Source organism: Hypomesus transpacificus, chromosome 1 (genome assembly GCF_021917145.1).
Source record: "Hypomesus transpacificus isolate Combined female chromosome 1, fHypTra1, whole genome shotgun sequence".
NCBI classification, from domain to species: domain Eukaryota; kingdom Metazoa; phylum Chordata; class Actinopteri; order Osmeriformes; family Osmeridae; genus Hypomesus; species Hypomesus transpacificus.
In genome coordinates, this window is record NC_061060.1 from 2,721,987 (window position 1) to 2,748,252 (window position 26,266).

At 46.7% G+C, this 26,266-nt stretch overlaps 1 protein-coding gene and 1 long non-coding RNA gene across 2 annotated transcripts in view; both read right to left on the minus strand.

The window, feature by feature from the left end:
- Positions 1–7,953, minus strand: part of LOC124480861 (protocadherin Fat 4) — a 74,942-nt gene extending 66,989 nt beyond the window's left edge. Inside the window, exon 1 of the mRNA XM_047040544.1 lies at positions 2,304–7,953. Within this exon, the coding sequence (XP_046896500.1) occupies positions 2,304–7,409 (5,106 nt within the window). The 5' untranslated portion in view covers positions 7,410–7,953. The remainder of the gene's footprint in view (positions 1–2,303) is intronic.
- Positions 7,954–12,081: 4,128 nt separating this feature from the next.
- Positions 12,082–14,907, minus strand: LOC124468714. Its single transcript, XR_006956220.1, has 3 exons — positions 14,546–14,907; positions 12,391–12,499; positions 12,082–12,133 (listed from the first exon to the last, which is right to left on the minus strand). It is a non-coding gene; the product is annotated as an uncharacterized LOC124468714 (long non-coding RNA).
- Between the last annotated feature and the right edge of the window lie 11,359 nt (positions 14,908–26,266).

Below are 26,266 nucleotides of genomic sequence, written 5' to 3' on the forward strand. Positions count from 1 at the left end.
GGAAGGGGGAAGGGGTGGAGGGGGCACGCTGGCACAGACCAAAAAAAATAATAAGAAAACAAAGAGCACAGAACCACTGCCCCGCGCAGAGCACCACTCAGTGAAGGCAAAACAAAGGAAGGCCTGTTGCACAGATTCCCTGTGTTTACTTCCAGCAGGAACAATACTGTTGAGGGGAGGTAGAAGTGATGTAGCACTTCACAACCTCTCCACGAAGTCCTTCTCTCTCTCACAATGACGAAAAGAAAACAATCACGGCAGGCTCAAGAGCGAGTGGGTCGGAGGGTGAGAGAGGGGGGAGGTAAGAGGGAAGCAGAGAGGGTTGGTGAGGGTAAACTCCAACCCCCTCACCCCTCTCTCCTCCCCCGTGAAGAGAACTTCCCACCCCCCCCCCCCCTCCTGTGTTTGAGATCACAGTCATTGATAAGATACGCTTGGCTGGGTTTTCTTTGTTCGAGTGTTTACAAAGCATCCCAAACAGCGCATACGAGAGGAACAATGCTTGTCGTTTTCCCCACAGTTATAAACAGAGTTGAGAAAGTGAAAGAATGTCAACATTTAAGTGTGGTTTTGCTGCTAAGGTGATTGTACTATACAGGAAAGTAATCTCATATCTTTCAAAGATGCCAGTCTTGGTACAGTATAATATGCAGCTGTACTTGCAGAATGAGGTTTCTGAAAAGAAAGCGTCTGAAATGTGTTGTTAATTAAGTCTCTTATTAGGTCATCTGCGGAGTTTTGAATGGAAGAGATTAGCCTCTCTGTAGCAGGCTAAGTGAGGGAGCACTTGATATCCCTATTTGGCCATACAAACCTCTAAGTTAGATGACTTAACAAGATCATGCCAAATAGTGCCAGATTCTTATAATATTCAGATATGCCTCGAAATGACCCACAGTGTTAGACTACTTCACGTTTTCAATGGTTGGAAACTGAATCTATAGAAAACTTTCAAAGAAATGGATAACTCAAACTGTTTTAAAAGTTTGACCTCTTAAAGAAACGTTCACAACAATTCTAAACAAACACCAAAATAGAAGCCACTGCATTTATAGATGGGTTTATCCTTCAACCTACAATGACATGAAATTCTAGATTCCAGTCGAGAATTCCAAAACACATCTTTACACATTTGTTTTTCATTCTAGGAGTGACTAATGCTCAACTATCCCAAACTGGGGTTTAACGTTCCAGCGTTCTCCTTGAGAGACCTTAACTCGTTCCCCAAGGGAGAGTTGAGGAAAAGTCTGGAGAGGTGCATCCTATAATGCAAACTCAATAGAGAGCTTAAGTTTCAGTCTTTGAGATTTTCCCTCTCTGGCCTGACCCGAAAATCCTTTCAAAGAGTCTTAAGAGGTCACCTCATTTTATTTGGTCACTTGCTGCATGTGGAGCTGGTGAGGGGCAGAGCAAATAGTACCCCAGGACCACCCTACTGCCACAACAGCCCCAGGCACATCCATGAAAATGTGAGCCTTGACATACTTTACGCATGAGGACACTCCTAGCTTACACCAGAGCTAATGACAGAAAGATGTTGCCTGACACCATAGATGATGTGTCAGAACAACAGCATGGCTGATATTGAAGAAAAACGGTGTCTTGATTTGGTTAAGTTAACGTCTCTGCTGAGAATATTCCAGACCATAACAGGAGCAGTGCTACACAGGACACACGTTTCCATATCCTTAAAGCGGAAAACTCAAACTCAACAAATACCTAGAGAATATTATGGTGGGCATGTTTTGGAGAAGTGGAACAATAAAATTGTCTTGCCAAAAACACAAGGCCTACATACTCCTGTCCAAGGTAATTTCTATTTTATAACACAGAGCTTCAGAAAAATATATTAAAAAAGGGATTTACTTAATGTACCTACAAATGCAATAGGTAAACCTGTTTCATGTGCGACTTGGACATTCGCACTCGCAGCTTCACCAGTCGAGTCTTTGATCGTGTTTTGATTGTTCATTTAATCTCACCAAATGGATTCAGCAGAAGTTTAATGTTCAACGGTGCCTCAACCTTCCCCCACAACCTGCTGGAGAGTTATTCCTCTGAGGTAAAGACACAGAGAGAGCTCTCCACATGAGGTACAGAGATACAAAGTTCTCTACCTGAGGTACTGTAGAGAGAGAGCGGTAGACAGAGAGTTCACTTAAGGTAGAGACAGAGAGAGAGAGAGAGACAGAGACAGAGACAGAGAGAGAGAGAGAGAGAGAGAGAGAGAGAGGGAGAGAGAGAGAGAGAGAGAGAGAGAGAGAGAGAGAGAGAGAGAGAGAGAGAAAAAAAAACACACTGACCTCAGTACGCTGCGTCCGTGGCTGGTTGGCGTCCGTCTCGATGGCGTACACGTCCAGCAGGTACAGATCGGATCCCCGCTCGCGGTCCAGCTCGGCAGCCGTCTGGATCACGCCAGTGTGGCGTCCGATGGTGAACAGCCGTCCAGCGGCCTTGCCTCCGCTGCGCACCGCCACAATGAAAAACTCCAGCTTGGCACCAGAGCCCCGGGGGCTGGAGGCGTCCAGGGAGATGACGTTGGTGCCGGCTGGCTGGCCCTCCTTCAGGATGGTGATGTACTTGGGCTGGGAGAACACGGGGCCGTCGGGCCCCTGGAGGATGATGGTCAGCTCCGTCCTGGAGGTCTTCCTGTGGGTGCCGTGGTCCGTGGCCGACACGGTGAGGCTGTAGACGAGCCTGGCAGGGAGGAGCTGGGAGGCCAGACGGATGTCCCCGCTGTAGCGGTCCATGATGAAGGTATCCGAGTCGCCCTTCACCAGCTCGTACTCCACCTCGCCGTTCGCGCCCTCGTCCGGATCGAACGCCACCACCGTGGTCAGGATGGAGCCGATGACGATGCTGGACTCGGCCACCAGAGCGTTCTGAGACAGGAAGGTGGGGACGTTGTCGTTCTGGTCCGTCACCCATATGGTGACGTTCTTCAGGGCGAAGCGGCGGAACTCCACTGGTACGGCCTGGTCGGTGGCTTTGACCGTCAGCTCAAAGAGATTAGAGAACTCCCTGTCGATCTCCTTCCTGGTGTGTATGAGGCCGGTGCTGGGGTCGATACTAAAGTGAGACCCCCTGGGGTTCTGTTGGACGATAGAGTACTCAAGCTGGCCATTGATGTCCGCGTCCGTGTCGTGGGCTGTGATGGTCATCACCGAGGCGGAGATGGGAAGATTCTCTGGGATGGATTTGAAAATATCCCCCGGGGTGAATATTGGAGGGTTGTCGTTGAAGTCTCGGACGTGAATGACCACGGGGATGGAGGAGGACCGCGACGGTCGACCGTTGTCCTTGGCGGTAATGTTCAGCTTGTACAGAGACTGCGTCTCGTAATCCAGCTTCTTCACCAGAAAGATGCTGCCAGTGTTGGGGCTAATGCTGAAGGTGCCATGGTTGTTGGTGGCTGTAATGCTGTACGTGATGTCAGAGTTCAGCCCCGAGTCAGAGTCGGTGGCGGTCACGGAGGCAACCAGCTCTCCTATCCTCATGTTCTCCAAAACGTCCACAGACACAGACGCCTTGGGGAAGGAGGGGGAGTTGTCGTTCTCGTCCAGGACACTGATGCTGAGCATGCAGGAGGAGGACAGAGGAACGGCCCCAGAGTCAACAGCGATGATTTTGAGAGAGTAGGAGGAGGTGGCCTCGTAGTCCAGCTTCCCCACGAGGGTGACCTGGCCGGACTGGCCGTCGAGGGCAAACTGACCCTCCTCGTTGCCCTCGGCGACGCGATACCGGACAAGGCCGTTGTCGTTCTCGTCTACGTCAGAAGCGGACACCCTGAGGAGCTGCGTCATGTTCTGGCCCGACTCTGAGATGGAGGCCTGGTAAACATCTTTGGTAAACTTGGGTGGGTTGTCGTTGATGTCTTGGATGTAAACCTGCACTTTGGCCTGGTCTCTGAGGGCCTTGGGGAGGCCCTGGTCTGAGGAGACGACGGTGAAGCTAAACACCGCGGCGCCTCTCTGTCTCACGAGTGCCTCGCGGTCCAACTGCAGAGTGCTGCTCAACTCCCCGGTGATGGCGTCTAATTCAAAGTTGGACTGCGGAGTCTCAAACGAGTATCTGACCTCGCTGTTGGGGCCAAAGTCCTTATCCTCGGCGAAGACACGCCCCACCAGTGAACCTCTGCTCTGCTCTTCCTCGAAGCGGAACACGTAATTAGTGCTGTTAAAGAGGGGCCGGTTGTCGTTGACGTCGTCTAGAATTACACTGACATTGACACTGGCACTTAGTGGCTCCACCGCCCTGTCTGTGGCCACCAGCACTAAGTTGTATCTGTCCTGGGTCTCTCTGTCTAGCTCGGTTTTGATGTACAGCTGGCCGTCGGGAAACACGCCGAAAACATCCCTTGTGTTCCCGCCGATGATGTCGTACACAATTTGTCCGTTGAGGCCCGAGTCTTTGTCGGTGGCCTCCACTTTGAAGAAGCGACTGTTGACGGGCTCGGCCTCCGAGATGGCGACCTCGTAGGAGAGCTGGTCGAACACGGGAGAGTTGTCGTTGACGTCGTACACGCTGACGGTCAGGATGAGGCTGGAGGTGCGTTGGGGGACCCCCATGTCAGAGGCCAGGACCTCCACCTGGTAGGAGCTGGTGCTGGCCTCCAGAGGGCCGGTCAGGGTGATGAGGCCGTGCCTCTCCTGGATGTGGAAAAGGCCTTTGGGGTTCTGCTTCAGGCTGTAGACCACCACACCGTTGGTGCCCTCGTCCGGGTCGGACGCCTTGGCCTGGAAGATGAGGTGTCCCGTGCTCCAGTTCTCCACCGCGCTGACGTGCTCCACGGCGTGGAGGAAACGGGGCGCGTTGTCGTTCAGATCCTTCACCGTGATGTTGACGAGGGCCTCCCCTGTGACCTCGCCTCCTCGCGCTATCACCTTCAGCTGATAGAAGGACTGCTCCTCTCTGTCTATTTGACTGGCGGCCGTGATTTCACCCGTGGCGCCGTGGATGTTGAAAAGCCCCCTCTGGTCTCCGGAGGTGATCAGGTAGGTGATGTTGGTGTTCAGGTCAACCGTGGAAGCCGACACGGTTCCGATGACCGTGCCGACGCCCACGTTTTCAAACATGACGAAACTGTAGACTTTCTGGCTGAAACTGGGGGGGTTATCCTGCGTGTCTATGACCGTGATGGTGACGATGGCCTGGGTTTGAGAGCGCAGGCCTCCCCCGTCTGCCGCTGTCACCTGCAGCTGGTGGGCGGTCTTCTCCTCGCGGTCCAACGACACCAGGGTGGTGATTTTGCCCGTGTTGCTGTGGATGTGGAATTTGGACGAGTCCCCGGCAGAGATTACGTACTTCACCGTGCCGTTCCTCCCCAGATCGGGGTCGGAGGCCGACACCGTGGTCACAAAGGAGCCGGAGGGCTCGTTCTCCTTCACATTGGCAAAGTACTGCACCGGGTAAAAGACCGGCCTGTTGTCGTTCACGTCCTTCAGGGTGATGTTCACCTTCCCGGTGGAGTGAAGAGGGGGATGGCCCGAGTCGGTGGCCTTGATGTAGAGAAGATAGGAGCCCTGGTCCTCCCTGTCCAGCTCCGAGGCTGTGCTCAGCCTGCCCGAACCCGCGTCCAGACGGAACAGCTCCTGCACGGAGGACGGAGTCTCTGTGTCAAACGAGAACCGGACCGTCCCGTTGACCCCGAGGTCGTCGTCGGAGGCGGATAGCACCAGCAGCTCTGTGCCGGTGGGAGAGTGCTCCACCAGGGAGATGTGATAGGTGCTCTGAGTGAAGGTGGGAACCTGGTCGTTCACATCTGTGATGTTCACTATCAGCCTGGTGTAGGAGATCTTAGGCTGCAGCCCCTGGTCTTTGGCACTGATGTTGAGCACTATTTCAGATGTGATTTCCCTATCCAGCAAAGCGGCGCTGGTAACCAGGCCACTGTTTTCACTGATGGCAAACCAGCCCAAACTGTTTCCAGACACGAGAGAGTAGCGGAGATTGGCATTCTGCCCAGAGTCACCATCTGTTGCCGAGACCCCTTTAATGTAGCTGCCTTTAGGAATGTCTTCGCTGATATCTACTTTGTACAGGGTTTCCTGAAATATAGGCGGGTGGTCATTGATATCATTCACAAAAATAACCAGGCTAGCGAAGGAGGACCTGGACATGGGCTTGCCATTGTCTGACACCGACACAGTCAGGTTGTAAGAAGATATACGCTCTCGGTCTAAAACGCTGGCCACTTTAATCAAACTTAGATTGGGGACAGGTGAGGTGTGCACTTCAAAGTGCCTCTGCTCATTGCCTCCTAAGATGGAGACAGAGATGTTCCCGTTGGCAGTGGGAGAGTCAGAGTCAGAGACGGTGAGTAAAGCCACCACGGTGCCAATCTGGGCGTTCTCATCGACGGAAGCAAATTTTGAGGTGGTGGGGAAATATCTGAATTTGACAACTGGGTCGTTATCATTCACATCCAGGAGTTTAATTATGGCCTCTGCCCTCCCAGATAAAGATGGAACCCCACTGTCAGTAGCATGGATGGTCAAAGAGTACTCCTTCTTGCTCTCATAATCCAAACTTTCTTTTATAATGATGGTACCTGCCTTAGGGTCGATTTGGAATGGAGTTCCTTCATCTAAAAAGTACCTGATGTCTGCATTGGCCCCTTCATCTTGGTCTGAGGCAGTTATCTGCAGAACACTTGAACCAACTGCAGCATCCTCAAAAACACTTGTCTGATATTGATCATTATCGAAAATAGGGGGATTGTCGTTTATATCTTGGATAGTAACGTTCACTTGCAAGTAGCCAAACTTTTTGGGGTCTCCTTTGTCCTCCACTTCTATCAAGAGCTGGTAAAAGGGTGTGATTTCTCTGTCCAAGCCTCCGGTTGAAACGAGATGCAAGAATGCTCCCTCCCCACTAGGGTTGACCGTTATATCCAAACGGAATTTCCTCTGCTCGTTCCCGTTCACTATCCTGTACGTGGTGTGGTCTACGCCGTTACTTCCAATGTCCGAATCTGTGGCTGTGTCCAGAATCACTTGTCGGCCACTGCTAGCATCCTCTTTGAAGGAAACTACAATAGACGTGTCGGGGAATACCGGAGAATTATCATTTATGTCCAGCACAACTATCCTCACTTCAGTCGGATATGTAGGCTGGCTGGAGAGGACCACAACGTTAATGACACTGCTTTGTAAAACCTCTCTGTCAATTACTGAAGAGGTGTAAATGGCTCCCGTAGTGCCGTTAATTGCAAAAAGTTTGTGATTTTCACTGAAGCGGTAAGTGAAGCTGGGTTTCGTTTCAATCGTTCCGACATAGGTACCAATAGGTTGTTCTTCCAATACCTGAAACTCTTGACGAACTTGGCTGGATGCAGAATACTGCGAGAGAGTCCATAGCATTAATAAAATCAAACGAAATCGGCCGAAGCCTCTACCTGTGAGCGTCATGATCAATATCCCAGTTCACCTTCTTCAAACAAAGTCCATGCCTAAAATGCATCAATTTCGAGTTTACCGATCACTAAAGCATTGTATTTCCAAATTGCGCTACTCATGGATAGTCAAGGATATTTCCACAGATTTAGCGCACAAAGTTATTCCAAAAGAAATGTCTTTCGTGCAAAAGAAAAGTTATTGAAATATTTCACTCGGTTATAATTCCTTCAACGCAGAATGAATTCCGTATGATGATTGGACGTCCCGTGCTTGTCAGTGAAGTTTCACCTCAACTTCTCTGAGGCAAAACGCAGCATCCGTAAGCCGCTCCTCATGATTCATGTGAGCGAAAGAGCTCATAATTATAGGACATTTTAACAGATAAATAAATTTAAGTCGTTTCTCTCAGTCCTTAAAAGTTATTCCAAAAGTTGAAAGTAATTCAGATTTTTGGGTAAGGAACAACACAGTCGCGGGACGACTCTGCTAAAAAACCCAATGCAATGTCCCGTTGAATAACTGTGCAGAAGCTCCGGTCATATTATGGTAAGGTTCCCAGCAACTTAGAACAAAGCTGGAGTTAGGCAAACTCCCTCCCACCTGTAATCCTATTGGATAACGGTGCTCCTGCCCGCCCTCCCGCCATCCTTCTCTATTGTAAATCGCAGCCCTTGTCGTGGCTTGCGGAGGAGACTGTCAATCATTTAGAAGACAGGCCCTGGGCGCATGAACAGGTAACTGAAGAACCGTTACTTTTTGACAACTTCGACTATGTTCTCTGTAATATTACATCGATTAAAAGTCGGGCTATATGTTGCAATAATTAAAAGGGAACTTCGGAATGACTGTATTGAAACTTTTGCCAATATGATTGTCACAAGTGCCTCAACATAGTTTTGTGTGTGCTAATGTTCTGTCCACAATATTGGTTGAAGGTTGAAGTAGGCCTCCACATATTCATATAAATAGGCCTATATTCATAGGCTAAAATATTAAGTTAATTGGATTACACACACACTAATTGCGTCTGGTTTTGTCTTCATTGCCCATGTGTTATATAAAAAAAAAACACAAACTCAAATGCATGTTTTCCAATCTCAAAGTATCAATATGACAAATGAAAATCCAAATTAACACCTAATATTGTCACTTTGCTAAGACGATGAATGTTAACACAGGTGAGTAGCCCCATCTAGAGTCTAAATGTTGATCACCACTCTCACTGAAAACGTGTTTTGTGTTTAAAGTGGATAGCTGAGGACAGCACCTGCTGCTAACATTATTACAAAACAGAATACATAACTGTTCAAAACGAAATAACTTTGTAAGATAAATGTTCAAATTAATCAATTTAAAAGGATCCAGATTGCACTCACAAATCTGTGTGGGTTAGTTCTTATGTTTATACTGTGGGATTTCAGTATTCATCTCTCTTATCTCTGAATTTAAGTGGGATTTATTGGTACATATGTAAGCCTACTTACCAAAAAAGCTACCGACCATCTTTCCAGACACTGAGCAAAACTGTTGAAAAAATGTCCCAAAGAATTGACAAGTCTCTTCCTGGCAACATGATATAAATCTAAATAGGTGTGCCTCTACATTAGCAGGCTTTATATGTTTAATACTCTGCACATTAATGAGGCATTGGGCTCTGCAAGAAACATCAAGGTGGGCATGATTCACATTCATTCAGAGATCCTGAGTGAATTACAAACCAGGCCTGATGACGGGCCAGACTGACTGCTAACGCAGCCGTTCACGTCAATGTTCCAGCTGCAGACAGCGTATCAAAGTAGATTAGCTTCCCTCGCTGTGTTTCCGTCCTGACAGCCATTTAACCTGATTAGGCTGGCTAAGCCTGAAGTTATCAGGATGCTTTTAATATGAAAAGGATCTTGTTATTGTGTTTGGGTTCATTCCTGCCCCATGCAGGGATGTTTTCGTTCTGTCTATCTGACATCTGCTACTCTGGTTGACCTGCGTTGCCTCTGATGTCATTCATGTATTTATTTGCACAACTTTCTATTTCCTGGAGTTGAGTAATGTGTCACCAAACTTTTCTGTAGCATCTCTTTGTTGTTGGCAGAGGGGACCTACTCCTCATTTAAAGACACATTTGTAGACGTCACAAAACAGATGTCAGATTTTAAAATACATTTTCCTCGTCTCCTTACCTAAGATCCTTGTGGAAGTGATTTTTTTTTTCTTAAGTGCGCAACTCTGCATGTACAGTAAAGTACTGTACTCTCATAAAATCTGTCAACATACAGTAAAACCGAAGCCAAGCAATAAAGATCAAATGCAGAAGTCAATGAGAGGATGAAGGGGTGCTATAATCCAGAACAGACATCCATGTACCTAATCTAAACTTTTTACTGTCATCTACGGACAACATGGAAACAGGGAGCAAGGCCCAGCTGCAGAAAGGACATGGTACAGTTTATAATTATGCACATAGATATCCTCTTTAATTAAAGGGCCAGGACGTAACTATTCCACCTCAGTCTCGGCCTAGGGCCAGCGTACAGCAGTTTTGACAGGGGGGGGGGGGAGGGGGGGAGGGGGGAGGGGGGTTACAGAGGAATCATTGATTTGAGTTGAGGGAAGACGGGCCACAAGAAGTTCAAGACATATTCAGTTTAATTGGCTTTTTGAAGCGTGTCACGAAAAAGCTCCTGTGCGCTCAGGAAGTACGAGCCTGTGAAACAACAGCCCCTCCGTTCTAACAAGGCCTGTGCCAACCACCGTGGGATTCATGCTGACAGTGGATCTATTGCGTGTCTCTATTTCTTTAACGTGCCTTTTAAATTGTCGTCCAGGTTCTCTCAGGGTCCCCCCCCCACCTCCCCCCTCCCCTCCGCCCCTCTCTCAGAGTCTGATGTGAGGCCCTGCTGTTTCCTACTGGGCTCCTTCTCCTGCTGGCCGGCACTTTCCATCTCCCCTGTCCAGTGCTGCTCGGTCAGGCTCAACAGCAGCATATAAATATCAATCAGTGAACTCTGTGGTGTAGAGTAAGCTGCTGCAACGACAGGAGAATAAGAGATCATTTGTGTAAATGCTTGCTTGGTCCACCGAGGGCAGTCCCACTATGGTCATATTTTTAGGAATCTGGACTTGCTTCGGCCAGTAATTAGGTAATCACTTCAGGGATGGATTGAACTGGATGGTTACTGCCAACCCTGTCTAGAATCAAAAATATTTTCGTTGTTAGCTTTCAAAATAAAAACAATCGCTTATAGAGGAGTTTTTTCTGCACACGGTACCTCCTTCCCGACCCCAAACTCTTTTGTTGCTGTTGCGGTACATGACCACCAGATGTCACTGTTGTACCAGACGTTTTGCATTCGAGCACTGAGCCAAACCACAGAAGAATACCTGCCCTTCACATAGTGGTGATAACGTATGGCCCACATTACATGCGTTTACAGACAATCCTATGTCAATCTACGGTTCAGATGAACTCTTTGTAGAGGGCCTTCTTCCATGCCTTTGAAAGTGATCTGAAACTGGAAGCCTTTGGAAGGAGGAGGGCAGATACAAGCGACTGTGTGTGGACTGTGTGGTTGTGTTCATTAGTCCTGTATCAGTTTCACACACAAGGTGAGGGAGATAATACCCCCCCCCCCCCCCCCCCCCCTTAGGAGGTGCTTTTAACCTTCACAGCCAGAGGTAGACAGTTCTGTGCAAGAAAGGAAAGGTAGACACAGAAAAGGTTTAAGTTGAATCAGACTCTGGTTTGGTCTATGTGTACTGTAGTAACACTACCATCGTTTGTCTTATTTCAAACTGTTTACACCACAGGAATGGCTACTTAAGGTTATGGCTTTAATTTTGGGCAGAACTCTTACAGTCACTGCAAGTTGTATCATCAACATAAACAAATATACACATTTGATTATATATAATATGCAGAGAAGCAACTAACAACTGTGTGTGTGTGTGTGAGTGGGGGGGGGGGTACTATTTTACAAGCTTTGAAATGATCTCATTGAATGAGAACTGGGCAAAGGGTTTTTAATGGCGGTTTAATGACACATACAAATCTTTGGTTGCAATCTTTATGATACCTTGTGTCTCCAGTTGAAATGATCTAGGTGAATCATCAAAAAGTTGTTATAGTTGAAGAGGTGCAATCTAAGAGGGCTGAATGTGAGCAATTAACTGCAAGCTGAAATGGATGTTGCTGCCGTTGAGAATATCGAGATATAAGAGACATATTTTATGAAGCAATTTCAGTTGGCGATGGTGAATATGGAATGTTTGAATCCCTGCCTGACGTGACATTACAGCACAGCTCTGTCTTGTTAATCTCCATATCCACAATCTTTTTTGATTAGCTTACATTCCATTATCAGTGTTTGGGTATTGGGAATTAGTACACCAACTAAAAGTAGGTATCTAATTAAGCGGTGAATTGCAAAAACTTCAAGATAGCTCTCTTCCACTTTTGATATCCACAATAACATGAAATATGCATATTTTGCAGGGATTCTCGGATCGTATTAATCATCTTTGATAATCATCATTCATACCCTTCAAACTTCCAGGGAAAAGCTGGCTATTGCCAATTACACCAGTCTCCCAGGACAAGGAAGTTCCTTCATCTGTGTCCTTAGATTCCGTGATCCTCAGCAACAGTGGGGGGGGGGGGGGGGGGGGGGGGGGGGGGTAGGTGGTGGGGGGGGGGGGGGGTATGGGATGGTATGGAAAAATGCAGGGCTAAGGATAGATCCCTGAGGCACACCATTAAGTTTAACCACGTATGCATTTTTGAAGTTACTCTGGTATCAAATTCACTGCTACCAATGAGTTGCCTGAGGTTACTACACATTCAAACTCAAGCCCCCTAGACATTCTTTTTTTTAAGCCCCATTAGGCTCAAACTTAATAATATCGAATTTGCTATGCTTGGTAGGAAGCAAAATAAATGTGCTATGTCTGTCCGTCGGGCCAATAATAACATCTGGACAAAAACATTTGTAAAGGATACCAGGGTATTCAGTGCGTCCGGGAACCGGGTCATTCTGTACATGTTGGCAAGCACATGTAGAGTTCCACCGGGGTCCGGAGATGTTCTGTAATTTCGTCCCCATGGTAACCTCTCCGGCCTGCTCTGCGGTAAGGGTGTGATTTCCACATCGGGTGACAGAATCCAGCATCTGTACAGCCTCATGTCTTCCTTGTCACCTCTCTAATTAAAGGCAAACTCCCCTAGACTCCTCTAAGTTGGAGAGAGAGCATCTTTACAGGAGCTTGTTTGGAAGCTCCAGTTCATTTGTCGGCTCGGTAACAAACCCCTCCGTAGGCCTTGGGATTACACGCTGGGATTACAACGTTCCCTAAATCTTGTGTTGCTCCTACGAATGCCAAAATCCATGAAATTACGAATACAACATTGTGTCTGTCATGAATTAAAATGACTGACTGACGACTCTAGTTTGGAGCTGTGTGGCCCATTGAATATGTTTTGAAAATAAACATGAGAGGCTGAAAGTTTTCCTCAATTTAAATGACCTGTGAATGACGGAAAACGGACAGTGCTCCCATCCTGACGTAAGTGGGTATCATGTGAAACATATCATGCTTTATCTCCCACACATTCCTCTGAAACATGTCCTCCTAACAAATTGGTATACAGTGTCACTGTAAAGACAGAATAACCCACAGTGAGATCTTCTCCCCGGAATGCACCCCTCCTGCAGTATCTCTTTGATCAGACCCACAGGCACTCTAAACCAGAGTATATAGTGTTTCTCATGTCCCATTCATCAGCTATAACAACCCAAAAGCGCTGTAATGTACATGATGCATTTTCACCCCGTAGTCATGCAAGACTATCACTCACCAGACATACTTTATGGGGATTTTTTTATAGGCCTGTACATGGAATTTCTTCCAAGATGGACGTTTCAATGGGTACGTCTTCTTTATTTGTCACTCCATGAAAACACGCAATAACGTTGATGAATATAGATGCTGCACATCTAAAGGCCTGGTTAAGAGAAACTGAACAACCACTTACCAAGATGTGGGTGTTATGTTTGTACAGTCAACATGCCATCCCTAATACAAACATGAACGTCAATGTCATTTTGAGATGTGACTAGGAAATACAATGTTTATCGTACCTATTTTGATCGCGGCTCACTGGCTTTGTGATTCCGTTTCCCCACACGCAAGCAGATGCCATTCATCAAACCTGTTATGATGGACTTTGTCATGATGGGTTTGTGTTGTCAACTGAGCTAATCGTGTGTGACTGAAGCTATCTCCGAGGCCTGAGGTGAGGACGCTGACAGGGGATGTAAAAGCTGCTAGCACATTTGCATGGCGTGGTTGCAGTTCTGCTAGCATGGTGTAGCTTTTCTGCTAGCATGGCATGGTTGCAGTTCTGCTAGCATGGTGTAGCTTTTCTGCTAGCATGGCGTGTTTGCAGTTCTGCTAGCATGGTGTAGCTTATCTGCTAGCATGGCGTGGTTGCAGTTCTGCTAGCATGGTGTAGCTTATCTGCTAGCATGGCGTGGTTGCAGTTCTGCTAGCATGGTGTAGCTTATCTGCTAGCATGGTGTGGTTTAATCCAGTTCTGCAAGCATTGCATGGTCGTCTCTAGTCCTGCAAGTGGTTGTGGGTGATTATGCCAGCATGGCATGCTTTGCATGCCAGTTTGCTAGCATGGTGTGGTTGAATCCAGTTAATGTTAGCATGGCGTTCTGCTAGCACCAAGAGAATTTCATTATATCATGGCCACATCATAAAAATGTTTATCGCAAACCATTAACATAATGCAGACCAAATATAAAACTCTAGAGTATATGTTCTTAGTTAGCATTTCAATTATCAGCAAACCTTAAAGTGACCTTAAGGGGTCAGCATTACTGCTCTTAAATAATGCATGATGTGGAGTTCTGACTCATTGTTGAATTTCTTCCTAAATGACGAGTGTTGAAAATGGAGTCATAGATTTTAGCAGTCATCTGCTTTCTACCTGAGCAGGATAGGGATCGTTGTTAAGTCCTGTGCTTTCGGAAGAACACAGTTATATTGTGTTTCTCCATTACAGAGTCAGATGGACAGTCTAATGGACACATTTGGGCCATCAGCCAACGCATTAATTTCGGCTCTGAAATGACTCACCCCATGGTAACCTCTCCGGCCTGCTCTGCGGTAAGGGTGTGATTTCCACATCGGGTGACAGAATCCAGCATCTGTACAGCCTCATGTCTTCCTTGTCACCTCTCTAATTAAAGGCAAACTCCCCTAGACTCCTCTAAGTTGGAGAGAGAGCATCTTTACAGGAGCTTGTTTGGAAGCTCCAGTTCATTTGTCGGCTCGGTAACAAACCCCTCCGTAGGCCTTGGGATTACACGCTGGGATTACAACGTTCCCTAAATCTTGTGTTGCTCCTACGAATGCCAAAATCCATGAAATTACGAATACAACATTGTGTCTGTCATGAATTAAAATGACTGACTGACGACTCTAGTTTGGAGCTGTGTGGCCCATTGAATATGTTTTGAAAATAAACATGAGAGGCTGAAAGTTTTCCTCAATTTAAATGACCTGTGAATGACGGAAAACGGACAGTGCTCCCATCCTGACGTAAGTGGGTATCATGTGAAACATATCATGCTTTATCTCCCACACATTCCTCTGAAACATGTCCTCCTAACAAATTGGTATACAGTGTCACTGTAAAGACAGAATAACCCACAGTGAGATCTTCTCCCCGGAATGCACCCCTCCTGCAGTATCTCTTTGATCAGACCCACAGGCACTCTAAACCAGAGTATATAGTGTTTCTCATGTCCCATTCATCAGCTATAACAACCCAAAAGCGCTGTAATGTACATGATGCATTTTCACCCCGTAGTCATGCAAGACTATCACTCACCAGACATACTTTATGGGGATTTTTTTATAGGCCTGTACATGGAATTTCTTCCAAGATGGACGTTTCAATGGGTACGTCTTCTTTATTTGTCACTCCATGAAAACACGCAATAACGTTGATGAATATAGATGCTGCACATCTAAAGGCCTGGTTAAGAGAAACTGAACAACCACTTACCAAGATGTGGGTGTTATGTTTGTACAGTCAACATGCCATCCCTAATACAAACATGAACGTCAATGTCATTTTGAGATGTGACTAGGAAATACAATGTTTATCGTACCTATTTTGATCGCGGCTCACTGGCTTTGTGATTCCGTTTCCCCACACGCAAGCAGATGCCATTCATCAAACCTGTTATGATGGACTTTGTCATGATGGGTTTGTGTTGTCAACTGAGCTAATCGTGTGTGACTGAAGCTATCTCCGAGGCCTGAGGTGAGGACGCTGACAGGGGATGTAAAAGCTGCTAGCACATTTGCATGGCGTGGTTGCAGTTCTGCTAGCATGGTGTAGCTTTTCTGCTAGCATGGCATGGTTGCAGTTCTGCTAGCATGGTGTAGCTTTTCTGCTAGCATGGCGTGTTTGCAGTTCTGCTAGCATGGTGTAGCTTATCTGCTAGCATGGCGTGGTTGCAGTTCTGCTAGCATGGTGTAGCTTATCTGCTAGCATGGCGTGGTTGCAGTTCTGCTAGCATGGTGTAGCTTATCTGCTAGCATGGTGTGGTTTAATCCAGTTCTGCAAGCATTGCATGGTCGTCTCTAGTCCTGCAAGTGGTTGTGGGTGATTATGCCAGCATGGCATGCTTTGCATGCCAGTTTGCTAGCATGGTGTGGTTGAATCCAGTTAATGTTAGCATGGCGTTCTGCTAGCACCAAGAGAATTTCATTATATCATGGCCACATCATAAAAATGTTTATCGCAAACCATTAACATAATGCAGACCAAATATAAAACTCTAGAGTATATGTTCTTAGTTAGCATTTCAATTATCAGCAAACCTTAAAGTGACCTTAAGGGGTCAGCATTACTGCTCTTAAATAATGCATGATGTGGAGTTCTGACTCATTGTTGAATTTCTTCCTAAATGACGAGTGTTGAAAATGGAGTCATAGATTTTAGCAGTCATCTGCTTTCTACCTGAGCAGGATAGGGATCGTTGTTAAGTCCTGTGCTTTCGGAAGAACACAGTTATATTGTGTTTCTCCATTACAGAGTCAGATGGACAGTCTAATGGACACATTTGGGCCATCAGCCAACGCATTAATTTCGGCTCTGAAATGACTCACAATTAGGTCTATTGAAGCAACTGTCAGCAGGTCAAATCAGGCTTCTTTGGTAATTAAAGGAGAGACCTAGTCAGTGTTTATACACAACATGGTGAAGGGTTAGGGAACAGTGGCTTCTTTGATAAGGGGGAAAGTGTGCCTGTTTCCCCCCAGGTTGGGATGGGTCCTCACATTGGAGAGTGTTTCAGCTTTGATGGATGCCCCCAGAACTCACCTGCATGGCTGGTGTTGATGAGGGTGGTGCTGAGGGATGGGTCCCCTTCTGCACCGTGCCTAGCTGTCTGTGTGCGGGTCTGCCTGTCTGTGTTCCTGTCTGTCTCTCTGACTGTCAGTCTGTCTGTCAGTTGCACTGTTCTTGCCTGTCGGTCTGTGTTCCTGTCTGTCTGTCTACGCATGTGGATATGAGTGTGTGTCTATGTGCTTGTGTGTGTCTAGTCTATGTGTGTGACAGTGTATTTGTATGTGTGCATACAAATGTGTGTGTATGTGTCTGTGTGTGTTTCTGTGTGTGTGCGTGTTCCCCTCCCTGACTCTTGCTTCAGGGTAAGAGGGCTGCCCAGGTGAGGTCTTCGTGGAGGGTAGAAAGAGAGAGGGAGGGAAGAGGGAGAGAAAGGAGGGTAGAGAGAGTGACGAGCGGAGAGAGAGAGAGAGAGAGGGAGAGTGGAGGGGAGAGAGAGGGAGGAGGGGAGTGAGGGGAGAGGGGAGCTACCGGAGTGGATAGATGGCTGTCGGATTACCTTACTGCTGTCTGAAGAGGTCTTTGTGTGAGTGACTGAGAGAGACCAGGGCTACCTGTGACTCACGGCCCGCAGGTGTCAATCAAGCCGTCCTGGTAGGTAGAGGAACGTGGAAAACAAGACTGTGAGATCCTGGAACCAGGAGGAGAGAGCATAGCTGTGGTCAGCCAGAGCACATCACTCTGCTGTGTTTCTGCCCTCACAGCAGCACCTGGAGAGGGGGTGAGGAGGGGTGGTGAAGGGGTGGTGAGGGGGTGAGAAGGGGGTAGTGAAGGGGTGGTGAGGGGTTGGTGAGGGGGTGAGAAGGAGGGGGTGAGAAGGAGGGGGTGAGGAGGGGGTGAGATGGGGTGGTGGGGGGGTGAGATGGGGTGGTGGGGGGGTGAGGAGGGGTTGGTGAGAGGGTGAGAAGAAGGGGGTGGTGAGGTGGTGAGGAGGGATGGTTAAGGAGGTAAGGAAGTGAGGTTGCAAAGGAGAATACTTCATGTTCGTCCTCATTTTCTCCTCAGCACATATTAGTCTGCCAGTTCACTCTCTGGCCCGCTCCACTACTCTTTAAAGGATGGCAGTCTAAGTGTTTATAACTGGATAACTCTCCTTCCTGCTGTACCTCAGGGTTAGGACAACACTTTACATTAAGGTTACATGTCCAACCATGTAACTACACAGAAACACTGTACATGAAAGGTTACATTTCCAACTATCTAACTACATAGCAACACTTTAAATTAAGTTTACGTTTCCAACCTACATAACCACACCTACAGTAACAACATTAATGTAACTTTATTGTAAAGTGTCTCTGTAACCTCGGGCCATGCTTTGTGGCTTCCCTCCAACAGCTAATAGCATTTTCTCCCTTGTTCTTTTGCCCATTAGTCTAGACGTGTAGACAGCTGAAAGAATGTGTGTTTTCGAACTAATCAACGTATGCTTTATTTCTGACACAACGCTACAGACACCCAGCCTTCTTCTTAAGCCGTAGTTATTTTTAGAGCTTGTCAGTGACAACGTTTGTAGATGCTCACAACAACCTGGTCATCTCCTGTTCAGGTTTCTTCACACCATGAGTGTCTTCTACAGACAATCAACTAACTGGAATTGCAAACAATATTCTTATCAGCCAGTCAGTCATCTCTGTTCGAACAGAAAAAACAAACTGATTCCTGAATTGAGTCTAAATGAATGGATGACGCCACCTCTGAAGAACACCGCTCATGCAGTCGATGCGCTTGCAGAGTTAAGAGACGCCTCTCTAAGTGCTTCTTGAAGAAGATCAATACATAAGTGCAGCCACAGCAGCTGTCCTGACAGAGCGCCCTCTCCTCGCTCCCTCGTAAAGGACTAACTAAACCAAAACACCAACTGCCGTGGCTCTCGTTACATTTCCTTCACTGGATAAGCATCTCGCCATCCAGGAAATGTCGACAAACGCTGCTTTGTTTTAGTCTCTGAGCGTGGTGGTTGTTTCTAGATGGAGATCGTAGACCTTTCTCAGATGTTCCCGCAAATTAAATGTGATGATATGTAAAAACTCTCGGTGCAAAACAAACGTTAAACTCCACAGTTCACTCTGGCAAAACAGTAAATTACATGAGAAAATGATGTTCCAAAATACAGCTAATGATTGTAATCATCTACAACAGGTTTTGTTGTTGTTAAGTTGTCAGTGTGGGGCGAGTGTTGCCGTGTTTGCTTAACGTGTTCGACATATCAATGAAGAAGGTGTTGCTTCGACTGGGGAGAAAGTGACACGTCTAAACCGGTGCCTGGACAGACATCTGAGGAAAGATGACAGCTGTTCCGCTTTCATCTGAGACATATCTGCATCTCAGTGCTGGCTGTCTGTATAAACAATGAACCCAATCATTATTGAGACGTACTGAACACTTTTCCTTTTTCCCCCTCACATTTTAGAAATGGTGCAGGAGTAGAATTCGAAACACAATTGTCAGACAGACAGACAGACAGAGATGGAAGCCTCTGCTTCTCTCTAGACACTGTAAGATAGGTTTATCTAGACAGTTTTCTGCTCCTCTGTCTAGTAGTGCGGTAGAGAACCATGGTGTAGCTGGCGGTAGGTGTGGTGAAGCTATTTCTGACAGGAAACCCCATCTGGCAATGCGTCTTTGCCTTTTCATTCATCTGGAGCGAGCCCACACCAAACCCACCATGCGACCATCGGACGGGACATCCCCAGTCCAACTTCACACGATGCTAACTAAAAATAGGACCAAAGGCCCGGGGTGAAACAGGGCCAGTTCAATAGGGTTGTTGCGTAATACACGATGGGGGCCTGCAACATGCAGGGGAAAACAGGGAATCAGATTTGACTTTGACTTTGAACTAGGCAGGTTCGAGACGGGGCAGGAAGACATGCAGGTATTTGGTAGTGTCCTCATGCTCCCGTTTGACACTATGTCTCCCTGCTAATGAAAGGAAGGGTTTGAAGACGGTTCGGGAGTGGAGAAGGTAGGGGGAGCTGCTGAGTGGCCAGGAGATAAGAGGACATAACTGAGGCTGAGAGAGAGGCAGAGAGACCCTATCCCTCACCCTGTCACACCACTCTGCCCAGATGAATTAGCCTCCATAACTCAAGATCTGAAATAGACCTCTTCTCTGTTGCTGCCCCGGCAAAGTCTCTGCCTCAGAATGCACAACCCCTCGCTTTGATGGCACTCTGGGGTTTCCTTTCCTCCTAAATTCGAGTCGTTCTTCTTCTTTCTCGCGTTCGAGCAACTGCAGTGTCGAAACATCTGATTCCACAAGCTGAACACTGTTTCTTTGTTGACCCCAAACGCCCACAATAGGGAACAACTGAACGGAACCAACCGACAGTAGAAACAGATGAATAGAGTTCTCCTCGTCAACCTTGGGAGCAGAAGGCATGCGTCCCAGGAGACGAGGCAAGGCCGTGTCGTCATCACGCCCGGCCTCCCTCCTGGCCAAACCCAAGGCTCCACCTCCATATTCATCAAGGTGATGATGTGCTGACCCTCATCCGCCATTATCGCACTGCTACACCAGAGGAACAGCTCGCGGGGGAAATAGTGAGAGAACCTGACACCGTGCCGAGGAGTGCTGAGGGCTGAGTGTGGCGGTGGGGGACTGCACATGGTGTGATGGGATTATGGCTAGATCAATCCCCTGCTTGTTTGGACAGGCCCCATTAATAAGAGTGCCAGCCGCAACCAGCAAAGGCAATCTAGTTGACGGAGAGGGAAAAAGAAACGTATGAGTCTGTCAAGGAGAGTTATACTGCTTGAAACGATCGCTCTGCATCAAATTAACCATCCCATATTTTACTTTATCATTAAGTGAGTGGGCGGGGATCTCAAATAACAAGGCTCTACGCTGTTTTAGAAACGAGTCTTTGTGTGTTTGCGCGTGTTTAAAAAGATAATATTTCAATCACGTTTTTAAACTCAAATGCTCATTCCTCTGACCCCAAGCCCTGAAGAGATCCGGGTAGGAATTTAATTCCAACAGAGACGAGCTCCTGTGTTCCCTGGTTAAGGTTGAAGCACTGATCCCTATTCCCTGGTCTCACATTCCATCCCAGATGTAATTGCCTCTTTAAAAAACAAGACTACTCAATTAAAAGCCCGCCGGACCTCATCAATGATCGCCGACATGAATCCAATTGACTGAAGCACGGGCGGTGTGATTGTGGTAATGCTGGGAGTTGGATGTGTGGTCGTGATAATGCTGGGAGTTGGATGTGTGGTTGTGATAATGCTGGGAGTTGGATGTGTGGTCGTGATAATGCTGGGAGTTGGATGTGTGGTCGTGATAATGCTGGGAGTTGGATGTGTGGTCGTGATAATGCTGGATGTGTTCCGGGTGTCCTGTACTCAGGGCCGGCCCAAGGCATAAGCAAAATAAGCAACTGCTTAGGGCCCCCGTGGCCACCACAGGGCCCCCAAGAACACATGAAATTACAGTTCAATGTAAAAAAAAAATATATATATTAACAACGCCAAGGGGCCCCCAAATCAATTCTGCTTAAGGCCCCGTAAAGGCTTGGGCCGGCCCTGCCTGTACTGAAGTGTTGATGCAATCAAGAAAGGAAGAGTGAATCACAGGTGCTGAGCAAAGCCCCACCCAGGTGTCTTCTCAGACTGCAGACCAGGTCGCCCATGTCTTCAGACAGAGGAGGCTGAGGGGGGGGCATCTTGCTGGCGGGGAAACACATGCTCGCTTCATTAGCGCTGCAACATTTATTCAGACAGTTTGTGCACAAGATGCTTTGAGCTATGAGATTAATACAGAAGGTTTAGTAGCAGATGGTTCAGTCTTAATCCCCTGGATTTCTGTAGCAGTTTGTTTACCCAACCTGAGGTGATGTAGATATGGACTTGCATGGTAACTTGGACCTTGTTTACAAAGCACTTAGAATACTTAGCAGCACTTAGCAGTTAGAATACCAAGTCTGGTTGCATCAGCACCGCAAGATACGATTGCTCCAAACAACAGATTGACTTATAATGTATTCACTTGGCAGACGATTTTAACCAAAACGAAGTAGACGGGGGAATTTGAACAGGGATTCCCTGATCCGAAAGCAAATTTTTCTACCACTGAGCTATAGCCTACCCGTTCCCTGGAAAAAAAAAGTGTTGCATTATATCTGTCCGTTACACAACTGCCAACATTGACATACTCAACATCCCTTATGGGACCAGGAGACCTGATGAGAGCAGCTTTTACTAATCTAATCACACGCTAGGAGGAAGGTGGTGACATACAGACCTTCTGGACCACGTCAAGAGATCCTTCCTCTCTCACGGTGGGGTATTTGAGACAGAAAAGAGAGAAAAGAAGGACTGTAATTATGAGCAGAATCTACAGAAGATGCTCTTGTTGGTCACATGTCTTGAGGAGATGGAGATAAACGATTCTTGTACGACTGTGAACTTTACAAGCTCTCTAAATCGTCATATGCAATCCATGGAACAGTATTTCTAGTCAGTTTTTATTCGTTCGGTTATGACTTTCTGTCTTGAGGGCTCAGATCAGAAGTTTACACAGCTGCATCAGTATTTCGGTGGTCAGAGTCAAGGAACGGTCTGTATTTACTAGGAACAGTGCAACAATAAGAATAACTCTAGACTGTGCAAAAATAGCATCTCAACTCTGACTGCCACTCGGGCCTGCATGCGGAAGGAATCTCTGATCCGATCCTCTGTAGTCAAAACAAACCCAGCGAATATGGAAATCCTTGTGTGAAAAGGGGAAAAACAAAAGGCAACGCCATGTCTGTAGACGCTTTTTATCCAAAGCAACAAACAAGTTGTAAAGCACAGCTGAAGATCAAGAATCAGAATACTTAGAAAGTATTTCAGTGGTCAGAGTCAAGTAAGAGTGTATTTACCAGCCACAGCGCAAAGCAACCCCATCTCAGCTACCAAAACAAAAACAAAACAAAAAAGACAAATGTGTAACAATAACATCTAATTTACTTTAATACAGAGCAACACTAAGCTGAACCTATAAGATGTACGTTACTCAGCTTCCAGTGCTTCGGTATTGTTTCCTGGTCTTTTAAATCTTCCTTTCACACATCAGATTCTGCAGATTCTGATTTCACACATTCTGCTCCTCTCTCTCACCAACCGTCTCTGGAGGAGGGGATCCCTCTCTGAATTGCTCCTCCCAAGGTTTCTTCAATTTTTCAACTCCTGTTGGGAGTTTTTTTGGGAGTTTTTCCTTGTCTTCCTTGAGGGTTTAGGTTGGTTGAGGGGCAGTTCTATGGGCGTATGTGCTCTCTGTGACATGCTTACGTGTAAAAAGGGCTATACAAATAAATTAGATTTTCATTTGATTTGATCAGATGAATCATCACCCTGCTGATCAGAGAACCCCTATGTGAGAGGAGGCTGCATGGCTTAGCTAGACAGGAATTGTGGAACACGTCTCTGAAACAGCTCAGAGCAAGAAAGCAGCTGTCCCGTGTGCTATATCGGTCTATCTGCCTCGGTTAGCTGGCGGCCAAATCCTTCTCAAGGAATATGTTACACGTCCACGGGCTTGCTCCTCTCTCCTATCACCCGCGGGAAGTTTCGCTTCACTGCCCAAACCGCCCAAACTGTCTGCAGACTGTGTGTATTGCATGCTGGAATATGTCGTGTTTCATATGTGTTTGTGTAAGGACAATCGGAATAATGTCCTAAACGGCGTCTCATACTCGAACTCTCCCACTTATCGGTTGTTCCTCTAGCAACGCGTGTCCACCCCCGTGGCGAGAGCAGCGCTGACCCAGAGAATGCCGCTGAGATTCTATCATCACACATTTCATGTTAATTGCCTTTTTTTGTGTGAGAACCCCCCCCCCAAAAAAAAGCTTTTCAAATCGAATGGTAATGTCAAACAAAAATAGAACAAGAACATAACACAGTGTTTGAAGTACCTGAATAAATTATTCGTTATTTATGGAGGGGAGAGTTTAGCTCAGTGGTAGGGCAGGGGCCCTGGGGAGTTAACTACAGATCAAGAGGTCAAAGCTTCAAATCTTCCCATTTACTACATGTTGCTTTGGAAAGAACTGTCTGCCAAAATATAATATTACATATATTGGGGAATTTAGTGGACATGCTTCTCTCGTGGAAGACACATTAGAACAGCAAAGCTTTCTGCAGGTCTTTTAGGAGTATAACTGTCTAGATGAATTAGCCTTCACTTCCAGGTGGGTGAATATTGAGTCTCTGGCTTACTTTCATGGCCTAGAAATTGCTGTACTAAATGCACAATTCCACATTTTAAAACCTAAACAGTCTTTCTGCCTGGTAAGCATGTGTAGTCCAGACGTGGTCTCTCACTTCCTTTTGACCTACTTTTGTCATCCAATAAGAACGGAGAAAAATAACTGAACTGAACGGAACTATAGCACTGCTTTCAAACATTGGGAACATGGGACATTGGCTCCATCCATTTGACTCCACCCCAAAGCAACACACAGGGCAGGGATGTTTTAACCCGCCACCTCTTGATCTGCAGGAAAAGGCTCTAACCGCTGAGCCACACTCTTCAATATGTTTTTGTCCTTTTGCCCCTGAAAGTACTTCAATTCATTTGAAATGTGGGATGAGATATACTGACTGTATGTGTTTTCTACTGAAAGGGGCCTGATGGGTGTCCTTCCTATGTTGATGTGTTATTTGTCTTTGGGGCCGAGTCAGGGTGGTCGAGCTTGGAGCAGCACAACCTCTGCAGTGTTATACGGTCACAACATCTTTTCTGCACACTCCTGTGGCCCAGTTGCCTCAGGTGCAGCATGGCCCGGTTGTACCACCTGCAGACTCTGTCTGTTTACACACACACACACACACACACACACACATTGACCTCCGGGACATCTCCCAGACACCACGGGTCACTACCCTGTCTGTTTGTTGTGATAGCAGATGCCTGTGTCTGTGTGTGTGTGTGTGCACGCACACGTGCGTATCTATACATATGGATTGGAGCCTACGCATGTTAAGATTCATGTGTATGAGAGTGTGTCTTCGTCATTTTCTTGGGGGGTTGGGGTGGACTGAACCATTTGTCAGGGACTATTTTTCATCTCTCTTCTCTGGGGGTTTGTCGTGGAAACCGGCTTCTCACTGGTCAATACAACCTTTCTCTGAGTTTCTTATCTGTCAATCACCCTCCTACCCACATGCCTTGCATTCTCAGACTGAGCCAACCCTGAAAATGTTCCAACGGCCTCTTACAACACCCAGGCCAGACTGATTAATGGAGACTTTTTGCTAATATACATCAGTGCATGTCAACAAAATGTTAAAACCTAGCCATTTTTTCATGAGAGAAACAAATGATGGACATTTTTTTTTAAATGTAGTATTTTAACTTAGCTAGAATTGCCCACCAAGTGGACATTCTAGGCTCTTAGACAACAACGTTCAGGACGTTTCTTTTTATCAGCATACAGGAGAAACACAGTGTTAGTGGAAAGATTTATAAAGCAGGGAGATGGAATTGCTTTCAGGACTGGAAGGAGCCACCCTGAGGCTACAGTTCTTTTACCAGAGAAATCCTACCTATACAAAGAAATAAAGAAAACAAAGGCTGATAAACCAAGTTATTTAACGCTCCCTATCACTTGGACTCCAGGTAAACAATACACACTTGTGATCTCGACTCCCTCTTACAAAGGCTCACCACGTCATGCATACTTCACAGGACTCTGGGATGTTGCGGATGGCTGGCGAAAGCTGGGCTCTGCTTGAGCTGTTTACAGACTGATGGCCGAAGTTCCAGGTGACCCCTGCCCTCTCCTCATGTGCTACCATGTCGCCAGCTGGTAATGACGTGTGGAGAAGAAGCAGGGTCAAGCAGGGATCAGCAGAGAACATGAATGCTTGAACGTTGGAGGAAATTGCTGTGTACACATACGTGTATTCTAAACTTTCGGAATTCAATGGTGATTTTCAATTGAGGTAAGCAAGCCTTTTGTTCTTCTAATTAGTTTAATTTATTGTTTTTCACAGGCTAAGTTAAGTGCTTTCGAGTCAAATGTCGAAGTATAGACAACCTCGACTCTCTTTCTGGCTGGTAGCGGGTTTATGGAGCACTACTGTAGACTTGGGTCTGACCATCTCATGTCCCAACCACCTCCTGGCTCAGTTGATTAGTCAGGTTCACACACCATATGTTTGTGGTTCTCCACACACACACACACACACACACACGTCTGCTAAATTAGTGCATCACACACACACACGTTTGCATTTCTCCACTGAAGCATACACACACACACACGTGGTGCCAGCCCCCAGGAGGGAAAACTCCAGATGGTACTAAACTCAAGATGGATTTCCCTGCCCTGGTGTCAACACATAGAATGCCTAGTCCTTCACACCATATTCTACACAGCAAAACCCAACCCTGTAGAGTATCACCGAAAACAACTGCTTTGTACCGTACATTAAAGTAGACGTAAACTTAGGA